Source organism: Malurus melanocephalus, unplaced genomic scaffold, assembly GCF_030028575.1.
Source record: "Malurus melanocephalus ecotype Western Australia unplaced genomic scaffold, MMel_1.1 scaffold_58, whole genome shotgun sequence".
In the NCBI taxonomy this organism is placed as follows: Eukaryota; Metazoa; Chordata; class Aves; order Passeriformes; family Maluridae; genus Malurus; species Malurus melanocephalus.
Window position 1 is genome coordinate 2,121,019 of NW_026623290.1, and position 25,394 is coordinate 2,146,412.

The window sequence follows — 25,394 nt, forward strand, 5'->3', positions numbered from 1 at the left end:
TTTGCCCGTTATCAATCACTCACTGATAAGTGCTGCCAGCTCCAAGATGCATCTTTCCAGGCACAGCCTGCGTGCATGCTGGCTGCAGGAGCCAGCTTCAGCAATATTGAGACCCTGCTGTGATTTCAGAGGAAGTGCAAATAAGGAGCACTTGTTAAAAATAGCAGCCTGCAGGCTCTGTGCTGCTAAGCGCGATTTAACGATGCACAAAGTTTTGGGATCTGTCTTTAAGCCAGGAGAGGATGCAGAGTTTCACCCAGACCGGGACAGAGAGGAGGAAAGCAGCGCCCTGGGTTGTTTGGATCTTCCCCCAGAAGTTGCTTTGCTTTCCCAAATCCTGGTTAAAGACTTGAGGGAGCACAGCGGGCTCAGAGAGTTTTGTCTGTTTGGAGTGTAGCTAACTGTGCTCCCAGCACAGGCTGTGCTTTGGGCTTTAGATTTTCTCTTTCTCTGAAAAGCAAAGCCAGAAGAGATTAAGGACTTGTTACTGGAAGACTGGAAAATATAAACCAGTCTCTGCAGCAAAGGATTGATATTGGCAAAGGATTGTTTTTTTCTATATTTTAATACCATTAGACTGCTGCTAGATTTTTAAGAAATGTCTGTGCTGAAGAAGGTGCTAGGTAAAGTCATGTCCCAATTAAAATAGAATCTGTTTTCTTTTACCTCTTAGTAAAAAGATCCACCAGGAAATAGGTTGGGGGTTCCTGAGAGCAACTAAAATACCAAATTGACCAAAGGGTTTTTTTTATTTTGCTTTTCTAACAGCACAAATTGCCCAGAGGTTGCCATAAGGAAGATGAAGAAAAGACTTACTGCATAAAACCTTCATTAGTGCTTTAAAATGAGCCTGGGGGACAGTCCCTTTGCTGTCACTGGGACAAGCAGTTTGGTTTGAAGTTACAAACACTCAAAAGGAGGAGTAAAAAGCAGCTGTGTGGTGCTACAGCACACTGGGAAGGTGGAAAAGGCCCAGTGAGAGCCCTGAGCCCAGACTTGCTGATGTTTGTGCAGGCTCTCTGCATGCTCTGTGCTCTGGAGGGGTTCCCTCAGGAAGGAAATTTTGCAGAAGACTGTGGATGAGATATGAAAGGCAAAAATCTGTCCCCTCCCTGTTGGGAGTTATTCACATGGAAAGGAGGCCGAATAGAGAAATATTTACTAAGTATTGCAGTGATGAAATCAGATTTTCTTTCCTAGACCTTACCCTCAACATCAGTTTTCCCTTCTGCATCCATCAGTGGTTCCAGCCCTGGGGAACTTCCTGTGCACAAAAAAAAGCACCATTGGCAACATATTTGTGTTTGTGTGGCTGAAAATCACATCMTGTATGAATAAGGAAAATGACCCAGGCCTGGCCACCAAACTGGGCTGAAATATCTTCATATTTGGGCTGTGCTACAGAGGGGGGAGGCTGTGAGGGCACTGTTTTTGCAGCACTGTGATGCCAATCACACTGAGGAAGGTGGGTGGGCTCAGTCCTGGGCTCCTCAGCCTTGAGGAGACATCTCCTACATCCAGTGGGTCACCTGTTTAATYTGGAAGGAGTTGCTGAAGCAGAGGGAAAGGAAAATGGGAGGCCTGGAGGGAAAGTGGAGCCAGACAAGGTAAATGTGCCAGGTGCTGAAGGAAAGAGATGAAAGGGAAAAGAAGAGTGAAGAACAAAGCAGAAATGTCAAGGAAAGGTGGGGAGGGGAGACAGGAGCTGATGRTGCTAAAATTAGATGGGGAACAGGGATGGGGAGAGCTGATCTGGTGCTCTCCTCTCGGACGACATTCCCACTGAAGCTGCTGTCAAATGTGGCCAGGGGAGGGAGGAGAGCTGGAATCCAGAGGGGAAAGCAAGGGGAAAGGGGGAAAAGACCTGCAGCACCCCAAACTGCTCAGAGAGGATTTCCCTGACCCCCAGAGGAGCTGGCCCTGCTGCCCTCGGGACACACCACCAGGGTGAAACCAATGTTTATGACTCTGCACTGTGTTTAACTGCTTCAAACCGATTTTTGCAGGTGATTCCTAATTATATGCTGCTAGTCACAGCCCACAAAAAGCTAATGAAACCCTTGCCATCAATTAAATGTAATTTCAGCATGCCGAGGCGGGAGCAAGGAAGGTAAAAGACGAATCCACCAAATTTTCCTTCTGGCTGCAGCTATGGGAGCCAGCTCTGGAAACCTCTCAGAACCAGGACAAAACCAAGTTAGATGAGCTAGGCCTGGACTAGGGGTAAAAAATGTTTTCTATTTTTTTCTCTGGTGTGTGTGCAGTTCTGAAGGGGACAGAGAGCTCTTCTGATACTCTGATGACCTGAAGGCATGTGCTGTAGGAAGAGGTGTAGGGCTGAAATCATCCAGCCATGCAATCTGCAAGTAAAATAGATACTTATAGACTAAAAAAAATCTGACAAAAGCATGGAAAATGGGGCCCAAGGACACTGCCTCTTTCAATGCTGTTAAGTAGTGGTAAGAATAATGTGGTATAAACATGTTTTTCTTCCATTTGCAAGGTTGTATGTTTATCTTCTCCTCTTGTAGTAGCTGCTATGTGTGTTGAGTGTTTATTGTGTGTACCTTTAATCATATACAATATTCTTCAAAGACAGTGGAAGAACTTGCACATCAGTGGTTTTCAGACAAAAGAAACCCTCCTGACCCCTTGTTTCTCCCAGGAAAGCAGAGAGCTCTGTTCCCAAGGTTGTYAGAATAAGGAAACCCCACAGTTTCAGGGCAGTTTGTCCAGAGTAGTCTGACGGCCGTGGCACCATTAGAACCCTTCAAATGAGTTCATCTAGCAAAGGAAAGCCGGCAGTCCTCTCCCCAAACGGTGCTAGTGAGACAAGTGGAGCCTTTGACATCTTGCTGCTTTATTTCACCCAGCAACACCTCTATTAAAAACTCTCTGCAGTGCTCCTGGGTGGCGTGGCGAGCCAGCCAGCAGCAGGGGCAGAGGCAGAGCTCTGAGGTGACTGAGGTGACCCCTGGCCTGTCCAGACACAGCAGCACCCCTGGGTGGGCACTCACACGGWGCAGCCCCTTCCTACACCCCCAGACCCCAACCCTGCAATGCCCACCCACCAGCTGAGCATCCAGGGACAGTGCAGGGATGCCTTTGGTGCCCTGGGGGCTGTGGACATGCACGGTGGGCACCGGGCACCGTCATAAATCACAGAATTTATTAGGYTGGGAAAGATCTCTGAGATCATCAGGTCCAACCGTTCACTCCGAACAGCCAGGTCCTCCTCGAAACCGTGTCCCAAAGTGCCACATCTAAACATTTTTTAAGTGCCCCCAGGGACGGTGACTCCACCACTTCCCTGGGCAGTCTGTCCGCTTCAGAAAGGTTCACCTTCACCTTTCAGTGCCGAAGTTATTTCCTGCCACCCGACCTAAACCTTCCCTGGTGCAGCCTGGGGCCGTTTCCTATGGCTTGTTAGCGGAGAGAACAGTCCGACCCCCACCTGGCCGTTCAGGGAGTTTTAAAGAGCGGTAAAGTAACCCTTGACTCGCCTTTTTTTTCTCCAGGCTGATCAGCCCCAGCTGCCTCGGCCGCTCCTGCTCAGCCTGGTGCTGTCCATGTCCCCGCCTGGGAAGATGCTCCTTTCCCCTTTTCCTGCCCATTTTTGTGCCAGGCGCTGTCCCCCGCCCCGAGGAGCGCCGGCACTCGCACTAATAATAAAAATAATCAGGATAATGGTCTAGGAGAGCGGAGTGGCGACCCCTCCCGCCGCACCCCATCCCTGCGGAGCCGGAGCCGGAGCCGCCGCTGCCGCAGCGCCCGGAGCATCCCGGAGCAGCCCCGCCGCGGTGCGGGATCGGGATCGGGATCGGGATCGGGATCGGGATCGGGATCGGGATCGGGATCGGGATCGGGGGCGGTGCGGGGAGCTCGGCTTGTGCAGCCCCCTCCTTCCCTCCCTCCCTCCTTCTCGTCTCCCCTCCTTCTCTTCCCTCTCTCCTCCCCTCCCTCCCCTCTCTCCCTCCTCCCATGCCAACCTGCTGCCGCCTTTGTCAGCGCAGCCCGGCGCTATGGCATCCTGCTGGGGTTTCAGGCTCGGGCTCTTCCTCCTGCTCTTCCTCCTCCTCCTCCTGGCCGGGAAGCGGCTGCTGCAGCGGCAGATGCAGCCGTGACGGCCGCGCCAGAGGCAGGCGGAGCCCGCAGGTGAGCCCCAGGTGCGGGWGGGAGTGCGGAGGGTGGGCTGGGGGAAAGGGGTGCCCGGGACAAACGCCCCCCGTTCTCCAGCCCCAGGGGTGCTCTGGGCTCCGGGGGTGCCGGGGAGCGGGGTCAGCACCGGCTCCACCCGGGAGAAAGAGGAATAAGAGCAGGTAAGAGACCCCCCGGTCCCTGCGGAACTCGCGGGTGCTCAGAGGGTGCCCCTCTTTTGTCGAGCTCCCCGAGAAAAGGGGGACTCTAAAATCTTGAAACTCCGTCTGGGACTTTGGCAGCTCCACTTCAGTCCTGCACAGATGGATGTGCCTGAGGGGGAGCAAGAGGGTGATCCCTGGGCTGAGCCCCAGGGCCCCCAAACCCCGAGCAGGGCTCCTGGAGGGAGGGATGGGGATCGGGGAAGATGGACCCACCAGGGGGAGAGAGCCCTCAGCTCTGGGATGGCACTGAGGTTTGCTATGTTTGCTGTGTTTGTCGTAGGTTTGCTATGCAAAAATCCAGGTTGCCCACAGATGGGATAAATGGCTCACGTTTAATTCAATTAGACTTTTTTTTTTTTTTTTTTTTTTTTTTTTTTTTTTTTTTTTTTTTTTTTTTTTTTTTTTTTTTTTTTTTTTTTTTTTTTTGTGTCTGTCGGTGTTTTTCAACCGTGTCTCCTCATACAAAAATTTCCAGTAAGAATGTGGCTTGGGTGCGCTCTAATAACGTATCAAGACAGTATTTGTGTGTGTCTGTATGGGCCAAGAGTTGGCAAAGAATAACCACGAGGGTATGATGCAGTAATAATTCAAGTAATTTATTGCACAGTTTTAGAATGTTTGCACTTTCCCAGATCGTAGAGATACCTTAACCCGGATTGCATAACTGAACCATGCAAATAATCAGCCTAATGTTGCTGTGCAAGAAAAATCAATGGCAAACCCTGTTCGAATTGAGCCCTGGCACAGCTGTGAGGGTCCACCGCTTTTATCCACAAGTTCCCCATTAATTTATGCACTCAGATCCTTTAAAAACTGCTGAATTATGGGGTGTTGGGTTAGCTGAAGTGTTGTGCAGAGTCCTTTTGCAGCAGAGCCTGCCTCCGTGAAGGAKCTGGGTTTGTAAAGCGTGGTTTTCCAGGGCTCATTCATACAAGATAAGAACCAGAAAMCCGCAACTCCTTCCAGGGCGAGCGGCAGCGACCCCCGGTAACCCCGGAGGAGGCTGGAGCCGGGATGGCCGGGGTGTGCATCGCACCCGTGCCCGGCGGAGCGAGCACCGGCACCGAGAGCTCCCAGCCTGCAGGTGTGTTGGTTCCTTTCGGCTCTGAAGGAGTGAATAAAAACCAAACCAGCGAGGCAGGGAGCCAGCACCAGGGACTGAGCCCACCCTGCTCCTGCCCGGCCGGGAGCGCGGTCCGGAGGGGACAGCCCGACAGTGCCAGGCTGCTCGGGTGGACTTTTCACTGAAAGGTGGACAGGAGTGGTTCCATTGCACGGGCAGGGCTTCAAAGTGCGTGTTTTAGTTTTGTTTTTAATGAGCAGCAGAAGGCTGGAGGGAGGAGGAGGAGAAGGAGGAATAAAGTGTGCGGAAACGGGCATTGTTCCCCCCGAGCGCCTTCTCCCGTGTCTGTGTGCAGCAGAAGCCAGATGGGGCTCGAGGTCCCCGTTCCTTCGTCGGAAATTTCTCAGTGTTTTGACAGAGAAATGGATTTGTGAGTGTGGCAGGAAACAAAAACTGAATTCCATCTCGATGGGCTGCAATTCATGCGAGGCGAGCGCTGCCTGCCGTGTTTTATAGTATCTGGTGTTGGGGAGACAGGCTGAATGATTGATGAGCTCGAGTTAATAGTAAAACAGCATCTCACTGGCTCGCTGTTAATGCTCTCCTGTGCTCGAGTCGCCGGCTCTTTCTGAGGRAATTTATGCAAGGATCACTCGCTGTCTGCCGCTGCCGTGGTGGCGTTCAGGGTGGCCCGTTAGTCACCGATAGCGGGGGGAACAAAACAAGGATGCTGTTTGCCTCTCGGCTGGTAAATCAAAGGGAGAGGGGAGATGGTGAGTCCAGCAGCCACATCTGAGTATCAGCTGCACCTGCTGTGGGTACTGGAAATGGGGAGAGCAAATATCAGTGGCACCAAGAGCGGGGAAGGAAATGGAATAAGAGAGGAAGATAACGTGGTCTGTGTGTCAGGGGCAGTGATTCAGACTCGTGCAGGGCACCTTGCCACCCTGCAGCTGCTCAGGGAGGTGGAGTGGTGGGACTGTCTCTTGAATCCTCTGCTGGGGTTTTTCTGCCCCAAAGTGGCCATGGTAGCGTTTGGGCTGATGGTGTCACAGGAAACAGCCAGGGCAGCTGGGAAGCAGTACTAATTTAATGAATTCCTGTGGATGGTGAATTTATATGGTAATTAGGAGGTGAGGTTGCCTCCCCCACCTTAGTGCTGATTTGGGAGGTGGTGRGCAGGGAAAGTGCATCCTGGCTTTACTTCTTGGAAGCAACCTGCATGAAAGAGTCTGCAGGTTCCCCTGGTCTGGAGAACCACAGGGGAGAGGTTTCACAGAGGCTTTGTTCCTAAAGACCCCAGGAAATAGAACAGAATATTCCCTTTGTGCAGCAGGAAGCTCCACTGGGGTTTGCMATCTTAATATCCTTGGGCTTGTCCTGCAGAGGCTGAGGTAGTGGSTCAGTGATGAGATGAGAGCTCAGTTCATTGCTCCTGGTGCAGGGCAAGAAGACATCGATCTGTGGGGAATTTGGAGCTCGTCTGCGTGCCAGGAGAGCCAGCCCCCATCGACTGGCTGGGCAATAGGATGCTGTGTGAGTCCATGCTGACATATAATTGTGCTGTTAGAGCAGCAAATGTCAAATCTTGGGAAGCTGAGTCAAAGCAACCCTTCCAGTGTTAATATAACAGAGTCATTAAGGATGAAATGTTAAGTGGCTCCTTTGGTCAGAGATGGTGCTGCTGAAGATAAATAAGCTAGATCCCATCCCTGTGTCTGGGGAGCTCTGTGTCTCTGGTGGCCAGAGTCAGTTTGCGGGGGGTTTTGGGGGCTGCTGGCAGTGAGGGTGAAGCATGAGGATGCTGAGGGAATTGAGGCCATCTGAGGAGACCCTGTGCTGCTGCTCTTGCTGTGGGTGCTTTCATTCCCTTTGCTGCTTTTGACTGATTCGTGACCCTGTACCCTCTTGAAAAGGCCTTCCTGTGCTCATTTCAGAGCCCTGCATTTCTGTGCCACCTCCAGGTCTATTCTGGTCCTGCTTTGAGAGATAATGAATGAACGTGGACACAAGGGCTGAGATGGTGCATGGCCAAGTGCTTGGCACCCGGCATGTGGCAGCTCCTGGGGTGGCCTGCCAAGAAGCACCTGTCTCTGTCGCAGGCTGTTAGGAGGCTTGACAGGAGACAGAGGAGCTTAATGTGCCACTAAAAAATTTGGCAGYGGGTTTTTACATCCCTGAACCAGGAAACAAGATTTCAAGGCCCTTATATATTATCCTTATGGGGTAGTACATCCTGTTCTTCACAGCCCAAATGTGTTGATGCTCCACTAGCAGAAATGTTTCTGATGCTCTGGCACAAGGGAGCACCGATTTCCATGCTCAGGCTGAAGCCCAGAGATACCTTTCACACCTAAAGTGCTCTCACACCGAAAAGCTGTTTGTGAACAGCCAAGGGGTGAAGAGGTAATTATTCCAGCTCCTTGCTAGCTTTCTTTTCCTCAAGGCCTACATCTGATTTTGCAACCTGCCTTTTCAATTTCCACCTCCCGTAGCTGAGTCTCAGTTGAACGAACTGGCTGAATGCCCACCTGAGCAGGTTCAGCTCTCTCCTGGTCACCCTTGTCTCAAACCCTCTGTCATCCCCTGGGCTCTCACTGCTTTATAGCTGYCTGCCACCTCCCAGGCTTGAATCTGGGAGCACAGGGGCTGGGCTGAGCTAACCCAGCCTAGCAGAGCTCTCCTGTTTGGGGTCTGTGCTTCAGTGCCTCTGCCTTACTGCTTGGCTGTGGATTGGGGTCCCCAAAACAAGGCTCCTTGTCAGTGCTAACTAGAGGAAATGTGAGTTTGGGGGGGATGCAGCAGGGCTTCCACTCAGCTCACTGCACTTGCCATCACTCAGCAGCCTTGCAAATCAGGCTGCACATGAGTTTTACCAGAATCATAGTGTTTAGAAACATGGAGTTAAAACCTCTGATGATGCTAAGAATGCTTTGGTACAAAGGAATAATTTTCAAGAAGCTGTGCCTAGGATATCCTCACTGGATGAGAGAGTAAAGACAGAAAGGTGGGGGATCAAATGGGCTAACACTTTTCAAAAATACATCATCTCAAACTGGCTGAYTKTGTGTTTCAGCAGGGGTGTGAGTGRGGAGAAGRCAGGCTGCTGGCAGGCCAGTGCAGGGAGCACAGGGTGTGCATCAGGCTGTGAAAATGCATATCCAGGTGAGGGGCTTGCAAGGAGCTGTGAATTCACAAATAGGAGAACATGGATGCTTTTGCTGGTATTCAGCCTGGAGGTGACAAAAAGACATATTTTCACTCTTGTCCCAAGTGGCAGATTTATAACATGCAGAAAATTGCAGTGCCAGTCCCCTGGCAGCTGGGAATGTCTCTGAGCCCCAYGTGTGAAGTTGACTCTGGGAGGACTTGGTAGCCTCAGTGGCATCTGGCAGGGTTTGGACCTGGTTTGGGGGTGTCATTGTCTAATGGTGACACCGCAGAGAAATACAAAGGTGGGCTGTGAAAGGGGCTGAGAGAGAGAAAAGGGATCCAGGCACCCTCCTCCAGCCTTTACCATTACTTTTTGGAGCTGAGCACAGAACAGTACAACATTTTTTCTCTTTTGTCAGCTGGCAGAAGAGTTGTGCTGCTATGCATAATACAGGAGCTTTAAAAGCAAACATGCATGCRGCAGAGGTGTTGGAAAATCCCTGTAGCCATTGGTTTCTGAGAGTGTTTACAATCACAGAAACACATTCACATTGCTGCTGCTCAGCTCCTGATCACACACGGTGGGGAGATGTTACTTAAATAAACAGCTGAGTTCATAGGGAGACTTGTTCCATATTCTTTTGGGTTATGAAAGCTGAAGTAGTCAGGCTGCTGATACTGACAGCAATCACTGATGTGCAATGTCAGGGCAGGAGAGGAAACAGGAGCCCTGGAGTCTGGAGTGGTGCTCAGGAGGRTTTTGACCAGAAGGTGCCTTTTAGAGTGAGTAATAATAAACCTTGCAATGTTGACTTTAATGCTTTGCCATTTGGGGGGATATTTTGCATTTGATGGAGGAGAGGCCAATTCCAGGGGTCATCTAAAGGTGGGAGTGACTGGAGKAAGATACCGTTCCTTTTTGGGAAAGGGAGAATATTTTTGTCATCCCTGTCAGTAAGAATAACAAAGACAGAGTGACCAAACATAGGAATTGGCAGACTGCATCATCCTGTGCTCTGTCTTTCCCAGCAGCCAGCAGCAGAGACAGCGACAAGGATATTTACAATAGATGGATGAAAAATCATCAACATCCCTTCCTAATCCATAACAGCCGAAGGTTTGGTCTCAGCTCTGAAAGTGCAGGGGTTTATGTTCTCCCCAAGGTGTTTGCTGGTGTAAGCTGTGCTTGTTCAGGCTGTTCCTGTTATCCTGTAAAYGTGCAGCTTTTGCTCTTCACCTCTGCCCCGTCATTTCGGGATGGTGAATGGAAATGCACTCCCAGGCTTCACTGGGAGCACAGCACTGAAGAGGATGTTCTCTGTCCTTGATATTCCTCTGTCTTCAAATCCGTCCTGATTGGCAGTCAGCCCTCTAGCATCTGCTGGATTGGTTTCAAGGTTCAGTAGGATTCTTTTTTTTTAACTCCTTCTGTTCTTTGCTAAATTTTGGACTTAAGAGCTGAAATGGKACTCACACAGACTTTTCACCTGAGATCTGGCAACTTTTCCATTCCTGAATCTTATGCTTAGAAAAAAGTATTTTTGGAAAAAATATGTCAAGGTATCCAAAGGAGATAATTCAGAGTGGAGKAGAAAATAATGTTTTAAAGTAAGCAAGATGGTAATTATGTGCTCAGCTAACTTCCAGAAACATGTCAGAAGTTTATTGTCAGAAAATCTTCCTGAAAGCCATTTGCTTTCAGACATGAAAACGTGTCATGGTGCAGTAGGTCAGCCCTGGTTAGGCTACGACTGGGACTATCGCAGATGATTCAAACTGTGCTTTGAAACTCTCCTGAGCTGGTGAGAAGTTCTGTGATAGCCCCATAGCAAGCAGGCTGAGATTGTCTTATCTGCCCTGAGTTCAGCCCCTCCAAAGCTTCTGCTGTTTATTCACTTGGTCACTTTGGTAGATGCTGGCATATAAAGGAGCCTTCTTGGATAAAACCCAGATTCATTTAAGTATTGATTTACTGGATGCTAGGATTRCAGCCTGAAGTTCAGAACACGAGGATGGCTGACAAAATCAAGCCCTGCACTGCATGGTTGGGGAGTCAGGCCCCATCTCTGGCTGGCTCTGGCTATTACCTGTGGGTGACTGACAATCTTTTTTGTGTTGCTGTAGAAGTGGAACGCRGTTTCCAGGCTAAACGACAAAACACGCTTGAGCCATGGAGTCCAACCAGGAATCCTCCCTCTTCCTGGTGAAGATACTGGAGGAGCTGGACACCAAGCAGAACACTGTTTCTTACCAGGATCTCTGCAAGTCCCTGTGTGCCAGGTTTGATTTATCCCAGTTGGCCAAGCTCAGAAGCGTTCTGTTTTACACCGCCTGCCTGGATCCTAATTTCCCAGCGACTTTGTTCAAAGACAAAATGAGATGCACTGTAAACAATCAGCAATCAAAGAAAATCATGGTTGCAGCAGATATAGTAACAATATTCAACCTCATACAGATGAATGGGGGAGTGGCCAAGGAGAAACTTCCAGTTGCRAGGCACAAAGTGAAGAAGAAGGAGTCCTTCGAGTCCTGCAGGTCTGACACTGAGATCTGCAACATGGCAGACTGTGTGCCTGACTGCATGCCCAACTGCGAGCTGAACGACCARGAATTCAGCCGTGGCTTCCCAGTCAGGAGATCTTCAAAATGCAGGAAGATGGACTGCAAGGACTGCCAGCAGTTTGTCCCCTCCTCAGARCCCAATTTCCTGCTCGGGGTTAATAAGGACGTGAAGGGCCGGGCTGCCTCTCTGGACAGGCTGCAGGCGCTGGCGTCCTTCTCCATCGCCACGTCCCCTCCCTGCGAGATGCAGAGTACCTACTTCCCCATGAACATTGAAAACGAATCCATTTCAGACCAGGATTCCTTGCCTATAAGTGCAGGTATAAAAGAAACTTTCATTTCAAATGACGAGCCGTTTGTGATGCAGTCRTGTGTCCAGAAGAGAAATATATTCAAAGAAGATTTTCATAATCTGATTACAATATCCCCCAGCYTAATACCGTCCAACAAAACAGAAGATGGACATAGAGAGCCTCAGAACAGGAAAGAAAGCTCTAAGCAGACTTTCTTCAACCACAGCTTTGAAATGCCATACAGCAGCCAGTACTTGAATCCAGTTTATTCTCCTATACCTGACAAAAGGCGAGTGAAGCATGAAAGTTTAGATGATCTTCAAGCTTCAACCTATTTTGGCCCAACTACTGTTCTTGGGCCCCAGGAAACCAAAAAGTGGACTGGAAAGCCAGCCAAGCAAACTGCCTGGCCAGCGAAAAGCTGGAGTTTRAATACTGAGGAGGTGCCTGACTTTGAACGCTCGTTTTTTAATAGGAAGCAGTCTGAAGAGAAACMGCGATACCAGAGTTCGAGCAACCCRTCTCCAAACTTCCCTTCRGTTGACAGGCATCAGTCCTACCTAAATGCAAAGGATCCACAGCCAATCATGCAGGCAAACTAYGCTGTGAAACCCAACGGGCATAAAACCAAGGAAATTCCTTCCATCCTAGATGTGGAGAAACACGAGCCGGTCAAAAAGTTTAAGGATAAAAGCATTAACTGTAGCTCTGTCCAGATCTTGAGCATTGACAGGACCATGAGTGTTGGGACTCAAACRGAGCAGCAGGTTCTGGACCACAAGAAATGCAAGGATTTGTGTGCAGCAGGCCAAGGCAAATACGGCGAGAGGCACTCTCTGAAACAGTCGGACGATGACTCTGAGATCGTGAGCGACGACATCAGTGACATATTCCGGTTTTTGGATGACATGAGCATCAGCGGCTCCACGGGGGTGATGCAGTCCTCGTGCTACAACAGCACCGGTTCCCTGTCTCAGGTGCATAAATCGGACTGTGAGAGCTCACCTGAGCACAATTTGACCAAAATCTCCAACGGGAGCGCTTGTAACAAATTGGATAAAGTGGTCAGGGCRGACGTCAGTAGCACAGACGATGAACTGAAAACGAGCGTCTGCAAATTGGTCTTGAGGATTGGCGAAATAGAGAAGAAACTGGAATCTCTCTCGGGCGTCCGAGAAGAAATCTCTCAAGTCCTGGGAAAATTGAGCAAGCTGGATCAAAAAATCCAGCAGCCAGAGAAGGTCAGCGTGCAAATAGATCTCAATTCTTTGACGAGTGARGCCGCATCGGATGAGAGCAACTCCCCGCAGATATTTCAGTGCCAYAACACTCCTCATGGAGGCAAACTGGAGAATAATCCAGAATGGTGCTGTTCGGATGCCAGTGGAAGTAATAGCGAGAGTCTTCGAGTAAAAGCCTTAAAAAAAAGTTTGTTTACTAGGAGATCATCGAGATCATTAACAGAAGAAAACAGCGCAACTGAATCCAAAATAGCAAGTATTTCAAACTCTCCCCGAGAYTGGAGAGCTATTACTTACACCAACCAAGTGGGCATTACAGAGGAGGAGATGAAAGAGAGAGATGGAGGAGAAAATAAGGACTGGCACAGGAAATCTAAAGAGGTAATTTCAACTTTAAGTCRCATAATAAATGCTTAAAAATGATGTTGTTATGAATGTCTTCCATAGTCATCAGAAGCCTCAGAGTATTACAATGCTTTGCCCTGCCGTGCTRTGCCTGCCTTTATTGTTATCATAATTGAGTGATTTTTGTACCTGTAGGTTCTTGCTTGGCAGCTGCAAAATGGTCAAGTTGCTCCTTAAAAGCTTTGCTTTTTTTGCAAAGGGAGGGTGGAAGTGTGGGTGACATCTCGGGAAGATGRTGGTATTCTTCATCATCAGTAGCAWTATGAGGAGGCCTGGCAATTACCTTGGTGAAAAGGRTGTGGGGAATATTGAAATTCTCTAGTGATTGTTTTAGAAGGGATATTTTGAAATKGAATTGTGATGGCTTTTATCAGGGAAGTATGTACATATTTAAAAACCAAMAAAATAGATTCATGGATTCAAATCCCTCAAGGGGAAAAAAAAATCTGTGTGTATACTGTGAGATGCTCGTTGTAGTTACGTGTTCTCTGTCTGACTTTCATGGTCATTTAAATGAGCCTTAAACCTCCAGTTGTGGAATGCCAGTTCATCTGTGCAGAAAAACTCTGCCCATCATGCCAGCAGCTGCCCAGTGACCCCATTGCAGACCCAGAGGATGTCCTGGCTGGGCTCGGGGTGCTSCTCTGGTGAAATGGTGCAGGGGGTGGTGTTTGTGTGTGTTTGGGGAGGGGGTCCTGCAGCTCCTTGTCAGCTCATGGCAGGGGTGCTGTGCCTCCTGACAGTGGGGTGTGAGGGCAGAGAAAGGCTGGGAAAAGAGAGGAGGAGGTTTGATGGAMATAAATGTGGTTGGGTGAGAAAGAAACCACAAACCATGGGTTATTACTGGACTGCAGAGGGGGCAGAACACCATCCTTAGTGAGCTCAAACCTTGGCTTTTCTGCCCATTTCTCTGTTTAGGATGGCACAGCTTTGAGAGCCCTTTCTTCACTCTTGCAGTGGGCTGTGCTGGCCCTGGGTGGTGCATTGGGTGCTGCAGTRTTGGGTTGGGGGCTTCTCTCAGGACTGCTTCTTGTTAGGATTTGATAATCCTAACAGATTATCAGAAACCTGGAAGCCTGCTAGTGTCTCTCAGCTTTTGAAGATCAGCTCGGCTTCTCTGTATACCATTTTCAGAGCCATTTTCAGAGTAGTTTTTTGATCTGTAAACAGTACAAAACCTAAATTTCTCCTGCTCCATCAGCATTGTGTTACAGTGACCATGGAGTTGTGTCTGTGAAGTACCTCTGGTTTTGCTTGTGAGAAGAAAGTGGGCAAATGGATTAAGGCCATCCAAAACCTTTGTCTTAGATAGTATTTTTTTTTATCATGTGGTGATTGTGAAAGGAATATCTCTGTCTTTTGTGTTTAACTCCCTCATAGTCTTGTTTTTTCTCTCAAATTCTTTTGAACCCTATTGCAGGCAGACAGGCAATACGAAATCCCACAGCCACATAGACTCTCTAAACAACCAAAAGACGCTTTCTTGATTGAGCAAGTCTTTAGTCCTCATCCCTACCCTGCATCACTCAAGTCCCACATGAAAAGCAAYCCTCTCTACACAGACATGAGGCTGACAGAGCTGGCTGAAGTGAAACGTGCCCAGCCATCATGGACAATAGAGGAATACACCAGGAATTCGGGGGATAAAGGCAAGATCGCAGCCTTGGATCTACAAGTGAGTCCCATTTGTTTAATCTGAATGGCTTGATTGCGAATGGATGCTGCCAGAATATGCATTAAAGAAGGGATTTGGATAGCTCAGGAGAGAGCTGTGAAGGGCTGAGCCTCTGATCTTGCTGATCCCTGTCCATCCTGGCCAGGGACAGTGAAAAACGTGAATGTCTCATTGCTGAAKGGTGATCCTTGACAGGTTGATGCTCCCAGCTTATTCTGCAATGGGGAGAGAAGTCTTCTAACTTGGTTTGAGTGACTCTAAAGTGGTTTGAGTAGCTCTAAAGAAGAGTTGGGGRATCAGGGAGTGCAGAGGTGAACTGATCCCTAACTGCAGCAAGGCTGAGTGGTGCAGGAGCTGGAACTGCTGCCTGTTCCTCTGTCTTTTTCCTYTCTGAATTATTCACAGGGAATTGCAGCGTGAGGGTTTTTTCCCCCCCATTTTACTAGGAACACGAGATATAAAATACTTGTAAAAGATGTTCAATAYCACGGCTGGGTTTGAAACACGTCACTGTTGCAGCTTTGAAGTGGCTGCTGGAGCCCAGCCAGGCAGCTAATGGTGTGTCTYGTTTGCATTTTGGTTCAGCCTCCAAGTGTGCAGGCTCTTGTGCAACAAGCACAGCAGAGCAACTTACAGGGAGACAAATTCAAATTTTGCATTTACGTGTTCCCATTACGAAATCACAAACCTGACATGAAATGAGCASCCACACTGTGTAGTCTGATCAACAAAAGGCATCTCATAGGAAGGAAGATACCTGAGCAGAGGTTTAAAGAGGAAGCCTGAATGATAACATCTAAAATCTGTAAAGACCAAAGAAATGTTGCATTTTTGAATGTGTCACACAATGAAATCCGTATTGATGTGGAGATAACTGTGTGTCATTTATATACACTTTGAATGTAGAACCAGTGTGGGGCTGGTGCTGACCTTGGGCATTTTGGGCTCTGTGGAGTGCAGCCGTGCTCGAGCAGGCAGTCTGCTTGCCCCCAGAGCTTGTCTGCCTGGAAAAGTGGCATGGAAGAGTCTGAGACCTTGCTGCTCCATGCCAGCCCTCCGTGGCTCAGTGCTCAAATATCTAAACCAGCTCCAAACCCACCAGACTAATCCCTAGGACAGCMTCAGCCTCAGCTGTGCCTCAGGACCCCAGGCTGGCTAATTTGGATTTGAAACCATCACCCACACAGTGTTGCAGTGCAGCTGCCATGAGTGTTTGTGCAGGAATTTGTGTACAACAAATTCACCTCCTTGCTTGGCTGATGCTGCTCCTCCCTGCTCCTTGCTGTGTCTCTCAGAGAGGAACCAAGCAGCATCTCAGCTCAGCTCCCTGCTGCTTTTTTGGCTCTTTAAAACTATAGAAAGCTTACTAAATTGCTAACCCTGGCATTGCAGACTGTGTGCTGGAGTAGGAACAGGCTGGAAGAAGTTCCTGTGCAGCAGGCAGTCACAGAGCATCCCTTACCTGCTGTGTGAGGCAATAAGGGAGCTGATATTTGGGAGCAAAGCTCCCCTGGGAGAAGTGTTCTCCATCTGCTCCTCGTAGGGCTGTTTTGTTCTCTGCGAGCAGCTCTGCATGACTGTGAGCAAACCAGAGAAATCGGCTTATTGCCATCATTTATCTTTGGGATAAAGGTGATAGATGTTTACTGGTTTGATTCTCTCCCTCCAAGAAGACTGTCAGGATGGCATCTCCCCCGCAAAGCCAATGTCTAGACTTTATAATGGAGCTTACTGACAAACTTAAAAAATAGACACAGACTGATGAGTGGGGYTTTTTCCCCAGTGATTAAGTTTATTAGAACTGAAAGTAAATACATTATGCCTTAATGAACATTCCTACGTCTGGCAATGAAATGGGAAAGGAAGCTGATTAACAGTAATGGGCCTTTTTAATAATGCATCTTCCTTCTGAAGTAGTTAAAAGGTCAATGCCAAAGCAGAGGGGTCCAAAACTGCAATTTCCTTGAAGCACAGTATGCCTGTGCTTGGGGTTTTTCTGCCTCTGTTTACTTAAAATTTCTCCTGGAGCCTCACAAGTCTGTTGTTTTTTTCTCCAAAAAAAAAAAGAAATTGCAAAACTAGTCAGGGCCAAAGCTTGTCCCAGGTGTGGGCTCTGTGTGAGATTCATTGCTTTGCTCTGGGTATGATGATCCACTGGGATGAAACGGTGTCAGGCTGTTTTCTGATGCCTTTAGAGATGAGATTGCTGATTTTATTTTCAGAAGGCTGGAACGGGTCATTCAAAGCCCAAACGGTGCAATCACAGATGTGGCTGATGGCCTCTGTTTCAGCATCCTGACACTATCATAGAAGTGTCCATYGAATGATCATAAAACCATTGCTCAATTTTCATTGTTTATTTCTGAGAGAGCAATAAAACCACTTCTTTTGGTGGTTCTGTACATAAAGCAAATGCTCCTATCAGGCAAAGCAAAGTTTCAGCCAGTAGCTTGTGGCCACAAAATCTGAATTAGTCAATTAAAGGCTTACTCAAATCCCTCTCAAATCAGCTGGAGTTTCTTTGGGGGTCCAACAAGCTCTGGATCAGGACTATTACAAGCACAGAAATAGTGTGGTTTAGGGTATTCTCAGTGTAATATTTTTATGTGGAATCCTTTTCATTTTTTAAAAGAAGTAGACTTTTGGAGCCCCAGGTAAAGGAGACAGCATTGGGGAAATGCTGTAATTTTCCAAAATGTACTTTTTGCTTTATTCCTTTCTGCTGATAAGTTCAATATAATGTGTAGTGTTTGKTTTCCCCAGTTTCCCCCCTGCTTTCCTCTAACACAGAGGTTAAAGGGGAAAAAAACAAGGAAGGTTGAAACGGAAAACTTTAAGAGGTCATAAATACTTAGGAATAAAAAACTGTAAGACATAAAAATAATTCAGATGAAAATGCCAATATAGTTCTTTCTGCAGGTTGCTTGTGTCCCCTTGCCATTCCAGAGGGGTCTGCAAGTTGTCCCCCCAGCAGGACTGGGTGCTGGATGGGGCTGGGTCATCGTGCCCTGCAAGCAAACCATGGCACCAAAATTAGGGCTGGCTTTATAAAATGTAGTGCATGAGGAGCATATATTAAGAACCTTTCCCATCAGCTGAGCTTTAATAATTTAAAAATTATTAACAGTAACAGGCCGGCACTTGCTGACATCTCTGCTGTCGAGCAGATTAAAGAGATCTTATTTAAATGCCATCCAGGATGACGAAGTTTCCGGTAAATCAGAGGTGCGTGAGGGATTTTGGAGCAGAATCTTACTGTTGCAGGAGCCTATTTTCTGCAGTATTTTGTTACCACTTTTGTCAGCTTTACGGAATTGGGACCAGGAGATGAAGGGGTGTGAGAAGTGGCAATAACCCACTTAATCCTGACAGCAGATTGGGAGTTGGGAGACTTTCAGACGCATCTGCTCCATTTATTTATTTCATTAATAGCAGACCCCAGACAATTAACAACCCGTTTCCTTTTAATTTCTTTAGACCCAAGAATCTTTAAACCCAAACAACTTGGAATACTGGATGGAAGACATTTACACTCCTGGCTAYGATTCCTTGCTGAAGAGGAAAGAAGCTGAGTTCAGGAGGGCGAAGGTTTGCAAGATCACCGCCCTGATCGCGGCGGCCGCTTGCACCGTTATCCTGGTCATCGTGGTGCCCATTTGTACCATGAAATCCTGAGTTTGGGGACACACCCAGGCCACTGGGTGACCCCCAGCCACGCGTGTCTCAGACAGCTCGAGCTGTGTGTCAAAAGTCTGCTGGCAAAACCAGCAAGGAATTGGCTGAGGAACAATGTTCTGGTGGAGAGCGCTGTAAATGAAGGCAAAACGCAGAACAAGTAGAGAAACGTTTTTGGAAAAGTCCTATTTTAAATAACAGACTGTGTGTGGTGAAGTTAGTGGGAACTCGGTTCAATTTTTATGCATTTTTAAAAGTGCAATATTATTTTTTGCCTAAAGAAATGATATAAYGTTTTAGAGAATCAGAGACTGGTGAGAATCCAGGTGAAAGAGGAAAGTTGTCTGAGCTATGTTGCATGTAAAGGAGGTGTGGGCACATGGAGGTAGCACTGTATAGAAGGGAATGTTCTATATGCATTACATCAGGGAGCTAAGGAACTCTTAAAAGCTCTCTACAATGTAGAAAACTCTGAATGTATTGTATTTATTTTATAGTATTTAYGTATTTCATGATCATTTGTTTGAAAGCAGACTGTGTAGCTGYGAACAGAGTTCATTCCTATGTTCAGATTAAAAAGGGCTCTTTGTATTTGGTCTTGCCCTAAGACCCACTCTATCATCACCGAGTGCTTAGATAAGTGCAATGTGCTGCAGACCAAAAAGATTATGTTTTAAAGCAATCACAAGAGGTTTCAGTTCCTTCTGTTGAATAACATTTGCATAGAGCTGGCAAACTTGCCTTGCCAAAAGGGTATTCTTTACCTCTGCAGACAGTGAAATTGTCTCAATTTCACTGCTGCCAGCAAGCAAAGCTGGCAAATCAAACCGACGCTCTGTTAAAGTTCTTGGAAATGTAATCTGAACAGTTACATTTTTTTTTCCCACTAAGTCTTTGTGCCTTTTTTTAGACTGTAGGTTAAATAGAAGTGTTTAATTTTTTTTTCTATTTTAAGCCCATAACATAAATCACAGCCTAATGGGCACTAACGGAGGTTCTGTTCCCGCAAACCTTCTATACAGTTCCGAGTGCTCCTCGAGCAGCAGGGCTGGTGGTTGCTGAGCACTTACATTAAGGGCACAATTTCTGGTACAAACTGCTGCTGATGCAATGAATTCAGCACGGGGGAGATCTTTTGCTCCCTCTTGCTAATGTCCTTAAGAATGATGGTTGATTCCACCAGACAGCGAGCAGTCTGTATCCCGTGGGAAATGTCCATTTGATGCTTTATCCCAAATGCAAATAGCAGGTTCGATGGAATTCTCCAGCCAGGACAGAAATTGCCTGTCATGGTTAGTGAAAGCAAATACCCAGACAGTATTACTCTTCTGTCAAGTATAGAAGGGAGAAAAAAAAAAAAAAAAAGTATTTTCAGGAAATAATGTGATCTTGCTGGTCCTCTAAGGGAAAGGAGATTCTTTTAGTGAATGCTTTTTTATGTAGGGTAATTTGGTTTTTTTTCAGAAGCAGCCTCCCCACGCAATGACACAGCAGCTAAGAAAGCACTGGATGCTCCTTCCTCTGGCTCTCTGGGATGTGCTGCACTCAACTGTTTGTTTCTGGCTGGTTTAAAAAAAGTATTGAGGGAAGGGTGTGTGGGAGGCAAAGGCTTTGTTGTGACTGTAGATGTGTGTCAGTTCTTTCCTGCAGCTGGAGGGCTGTTCACGTGCTGTGCTTTATTTAGGGATAGGTGATCCCTGGGACTGTTGATCTATCAGAAAAATAAATGAAAGCACAGGGCTGGATGTCCCATCAGCAAACAGAGAACAGGAATAGAGCCACAGACAAAATCTGCGCCTGCCTGGCCTGAATCCTGACCCAAATTCTGTAGCTTTGGCCCGTTCTTTCTACTCAGATAATTTCCCTTTCCTCCCAGATGCTGCAGGATGGAGTCACAGCAGGGAGGGAGCAATTCACGCTGTCTATTTTGGGCTGCCTTTGGTTGTGGTGTGATTCAGAGCACCTGAGTGCGGGAGCTCAGGATCYGTGCGTAGTAAATACAGAGAAACCAGGTGAAAAAAATAAAAAAAACCAAAACCTCTGGGGACGACTCAGAGCTGCCAGCAAGACATCTAATATTAGACATGTGAGAAACCCTCGGGGGGACACTGCTCAGCAGTTTACCTCATGCACAATTTAGGAGGATTGGATGTGTAGAAAAACCCATTCCTGGTGTCGGGTGATGCCAGAAAGCCCGTGGATTCCCATCCTTGGCTGGTGGCAGCAGCACAGGGGTTTTTGAGAGAGCAGGGTGGCTCTGTGGGGGCACAGTGGCAATCCCAAATGTGTCCCCAGCAACGGTGGCAGGACCCTTGGAGGGGCAGAACAAGGAGGGACAGACCCCTGCCTTCACCAACCCCTCCTGCACTACCCCAGTGTTCTGGCCCTGCTGCCCCAGCCCCAATTCAGCAGCGCTTTCTCCAGGGCATTTCAGCAATCTGATTTCAGAAAATATCAGCCTGGGGGGAGACAGGAGAAGGGCGTGGGAGATGTTACTGATCACAGGTTTTGTCTGTGCAGGGATTGGGGTTTTTTTTGGTCTGTGCAGCTCATCCAGCTGGCACCAGATGAGTCTTTGCATCAGAGATGCCCCAAATCCTGGGGAGAGCTGTGCAGGTTTGGAGCTGTGGGTGATGTGGAGCTGGCCCAACCCAAGCACTCAGCACCCCGAGCTGCTCCTGAATCCCTGAGGTGCTCCTGCCTTCCTTACTTTGCACGAGCAGCCAGTGGCACCCTCTCCATTGGTCAGGGGTGTCCTCACACCCCACACCAGGTTTGTCCTGRGGCTCAGTTTGGTTCCTGCAKTCTCTGGAGGCATTTCCCTRRTGCCAGGAGGGGARCTGGRAGAGCAGAGCCTGGCTCCCTGCTCCACAAACACTCTGTGAGCTGCTGCCTGGCCATCTCCTCCTCTCCTGGCAGCTCCTTGGCACCCCAGGATGTGCATCCCAAACCATTCCCAGTGGGATTTGGCACAGAGCCCTTAAAACAGGGGAGGAGATGGAGCCATGGGATGCTGCTGCTGAAGGAGGAGCCCTGCACAGAGTGTACAAACTAGGTGAAATCCTGACATATTAATTAACCTGCAAGAATATTGTGATCAACCTTGTGAAMCAGTTACCAACTCTAGAATACACTGTATACTATATGATAGACTTTTGTATTTAAAAAAAAAAAGAAACTAAAGCTATAGGTACATTGTAATCCTTGGTGTGATTGAAAAAGTGTCCTAGATTGTATTACTTAATTAAAATTATGATGAGCATATTGAACTGTTTTTCGTATTTATGCCTTATAAACTTGATATATTACACATGATAAAAATGAAACTGCAAGAACTATAAGAAAAGATACTCCATTTTGGGGGCAAATCCCATTTGCTTTTCCTAAAAAAAGAGTGCTGCTTTAAATGAGCTTAATAAATCATGTGTGCAGAAGAGCAAGAGTAGRATATGTCCCCAAATGACTTTTTAGGATTTTTTTTTTAAATGGGGCTTTGGTTAATGTACTATGTAATAATTTTATTTTATAATGTTACTGTACAATGTTGCCTTTTGGTTCATTTAAATATAACACCAAATAAACTTGAAAATTACAGTGTCCTAAGTTTTAATGAAACAGTTAAAATAATTTATTACTCCATTGCTTTTCCTGTTTTGTATTTTTTYCCTCAGGGACATCAAGATAGCCACGGGATGCGAGTGTCTCAGTTTTAGATAACTAAGCAGCCTATTTAGTTCTTGACAGAACTGCTAATGGATTTCCAACTTGTGAAATATTAAGATGGCAGAAGATAATGAAAAATGGGTTTGTTTGGTTTCCTTTAAAGCCTCCTTTGCATCACATTGTTTGGGCTTCTGGAAGATTAGCTCTTGACACTAATCATAATGTTTCATTTTATAGGTGATTTCACGACTGGGTTTTGCCATATCAACTGTTTTAACAAGGTCATGACAAATATTTTGGTGCCTGTTTAACTTTCTATATTTATGCAACCACTGCCCCTTTTCTGTCAGCACTGTAGATAAGTGTTTATAATCACCTGTGAGCAGACAATCRGTTTGCTTAGGGTCCCTGCATGAATTTAATTTGCTGTTTTCAGTTAATTTTCTGAAAATTCCAGGTGTTGAAACACAGGCAGAGCTGAGGCTGTCACTGGCAGGGGTCACAGAGGGCACTGTGGAAGAGGACACAAAACAATGAGCAATGATGTGAAAACACAACAATGTGAGATCTTGATTTGCTCCTCTCTGCTGCACAAACACCTCCAGTGCTTTCTGGTCAGGATGGGGAGTGCTGAGTGCTCTCTGCAGGGCCAGACCAAGGATTCCAGCCTTGGGTGCTCACATGTTGTGGGTCAGGCTGCAAACACCACCATGGCAGGGGGTGTTAAGTCACAACGTGGTGCTGCTTTCAGTTTTGGAGATAGTTTTGTATTAATTTGTGTCAACGGTTTATCATGGATCCGCATCAATTTCAGGTTTTTCTCTTGTACCCATCAGAAGCTTTCAGATAGGAGTACCCTTTTGATTTTTACATTACAGCATAAATCCAGGAGCAAGAACATTCATAAAAATGCTAAGTGGGACCAGGCTTATGCCAAAAAATCCTGAGCAGCCTGGCACAGCATTCCTCAGTCACGTGCTGTGTATATTGGATGTACAGATCTCATCTGGGTCATCACTGCTGGAAGATGGAGCAGCTGCCAGGTKCCTTCTGCTGATGGAGTCACTGGGTCTCAAGGTGGAAGAAAATTCCTACAAAAGTGTTGTTTTGGCACCCAAAACCCAGCCCCATGAGCTCAGTGMTGCTTTGGATGTGTCACATTCAGTTGTGCTGGGCAGGTAAATCCTTGGTTTCAGATSTAGCTCTGATAAATGGCTCTGCCCACTGCACAAACAAGTCACAAGAAGGATTTTGGATCTCAGGGCCATACACTGCCTTTTGAGGAGCTCCTGTGTCCCATTGCATCTGCAGACAGAAGAAGGGAAAGCAGGCAGTGCCCTGTCCACAGCAGTGTTCCCATTCAGAGGAAAGGTCAGTGGTGTTGGTGGGCACTTTGGGAAAAAACATCTGGAGCAGTAATTATGGCCAGAAGGTAATTAATGTTATTTTTTCTGTGCTATCTTTTCAGGAAAGAACACTCTATCTTGCAAAGTGCTGCTCTGCTGGTGGTTCTGCAGCAAACTTGGCTGACTTTGGATGATTCTGAGGCGCTGGATCATTTGATATCTTGCAGGCTCTTACATAAATCTGCAATGTTCACTTAGATACTGGAACAAAATCTTCAAACAAGGAAGAAGTGGACTGTCAGMAGCCCAACTCCTCCCATGAGTAAGTTCCCTGTGGTTTTATTTATGTTCTTCTAYACAGTACTATGTGTAAGAGAGGCATGAAGCTCTTCCTGAAGCAACAGTAGCTCTAAACCTTTMCAACTCCAAATTTTTAAGGTAGACAAGATCATGGTCATGGATGAGCCCAGCACAAGAAAAGCAAAAGTAATGTTGGCTTGTGCTGCTGAGGCTGGAGGCTTTTAGAAATAAAGAGCATTGTGGCAGCAATTACTCATCCCCAGTCCCTCTCCTCCCTGCCCTCCTGCACCCTGGATCTGTGGGTTTTGGGATATTCCTCTGAGGCTCTGAGCCTCTGGACATAGAGTGAAGGCTCAGATCCTTCCTTTTCTCAAAGTTAACCAGATTTCCTCAGTAAAAAGAAGGAATTTTCTGCCAGGCATACTTTGGCCTCAGCTGAAAAAAAATCCCCTGAGGTCTGTGATCTCCTTGTCCCAGTGGAGAGGTTAACAGCACTTAAGGGAATGTGACCTGGCCCCTCCTCTCATCACCCCCAAAACTTCATGAGACCACCCTGGAAATGGCAGGGCTACAAAAACAAGTCCCAAATGCTTTCATGCTGGGCTTTGGGGAAGCCACATTTCCTGCCACTCTCTGCAACCAGAGGCTGAAAACTGATTGAATCCATTAAGGATGGAAATGTATGGGTGAACTCCTCGGGTAGGAACAYGCAGTTCTGGTGGCTTTTTCTTTCAGAAAAATGCAAAATGCTGCTCTTCACAGCAGAATTGCTCTGTTTTCCCTGCTCATCCCAAACCTGTGTGCAGTGTTCTCTCTGTCTGCTGTCCCCCAGCACTTGATGGGGCTCCAGCCTCTGCCCACAACAGCAGGAGAAGAGGGGGAAAAGAGAAATGCTAATTATTTTTTCTGTCCCTGGAAATCATGTGGAATCTGGTCCCTTTTGAAAAGCTCTGCTGTAAACTCTGTTTTAGTGACAGACGTATTCCTGCCATGAAAATTCCTTCTCATCTGCTGTCCTGCCAGACTGCCACRCTTCCAACAGCAACAGATCCATGTGGTATGGTGTGTTTTTCCTCACAAAATATTAGAGGGAGAGGAGAGAACCAARGAAGCCGAGTCACTTATCTTCCTTRCTTGTCTCGGTAATGAAATATTGCTGTTGAACTTTACCCTGCCTTTCCTGTTACTATTTTTTTTTTTTAATTTTTTTTGCAATGGTTACCATTTAAGAGGCTCGCAAAATTGCATTAGCAAAATTTATGACTGTGTAGCGAACGTGTGCGTGTGCATTAATTCTGTTCAAGGCCAATATCTTGTAGCTGCAAAATTAATGTTACGGTGGAGTTTCTAAGTATGGCTAATGGCTGTTCAATAAAGCAAGGCTCGTGCTTTGCTCACCTTGTGGCTCTTAATTCCTTGAAACAGCCCTGCCTTGAAGGGTTTGCCAGGTAACGGTAAAAAACGGTGCATGCACAACACAAAAACATGTATTTTTTATACATTTTTGTTTATGCAATGAAGACTTGAAAATTTTGGCCCTGTGAGTTGGTTCAGTTGGGTTTCTGATGTTACCTACATTTAGACTTTCATTTTCTTACTATGTAAAAAAAAAAAATCACTTTCAGCTAGAAGGATGAATTAATATTTGTAGCCTTTT

At 47.0% G+C, this 25,394-nt stretch overlaps 1 protein-coding gene across 1 annotated transcript; it reads left to right on the forward strand.

The window, feature by feature from the left end:
- Positions 1-3,932: 3,932 nt before the first annotated feature.
- Positions 3,933-21,243, forward strand: MINAR1 (membrane integral NOTCH2 associated receptor 1). Its single transcript, XM_057365848.1, has 4 exons — positions 3,933-4,155; positions 10,702-13,054; positions 14,499-14,753; positions 18,231-21,243. The coding sequence occupies exons 2-4, from the start codon at positions 10,748-10,750 to the stop codon at positions 18,426-18,428; spliced, it is 2,760 nt and encodes a 919-aa protein (XP_057221831.1). The 5' UTR covers positions 3,933-4,155; positions 10,702-10,747; the 3' UTR covers positions 18,429-21,243.
- The last annotated feature ends 4,151 nt before the right edge of the window (positions 21,244-25,394 follow it).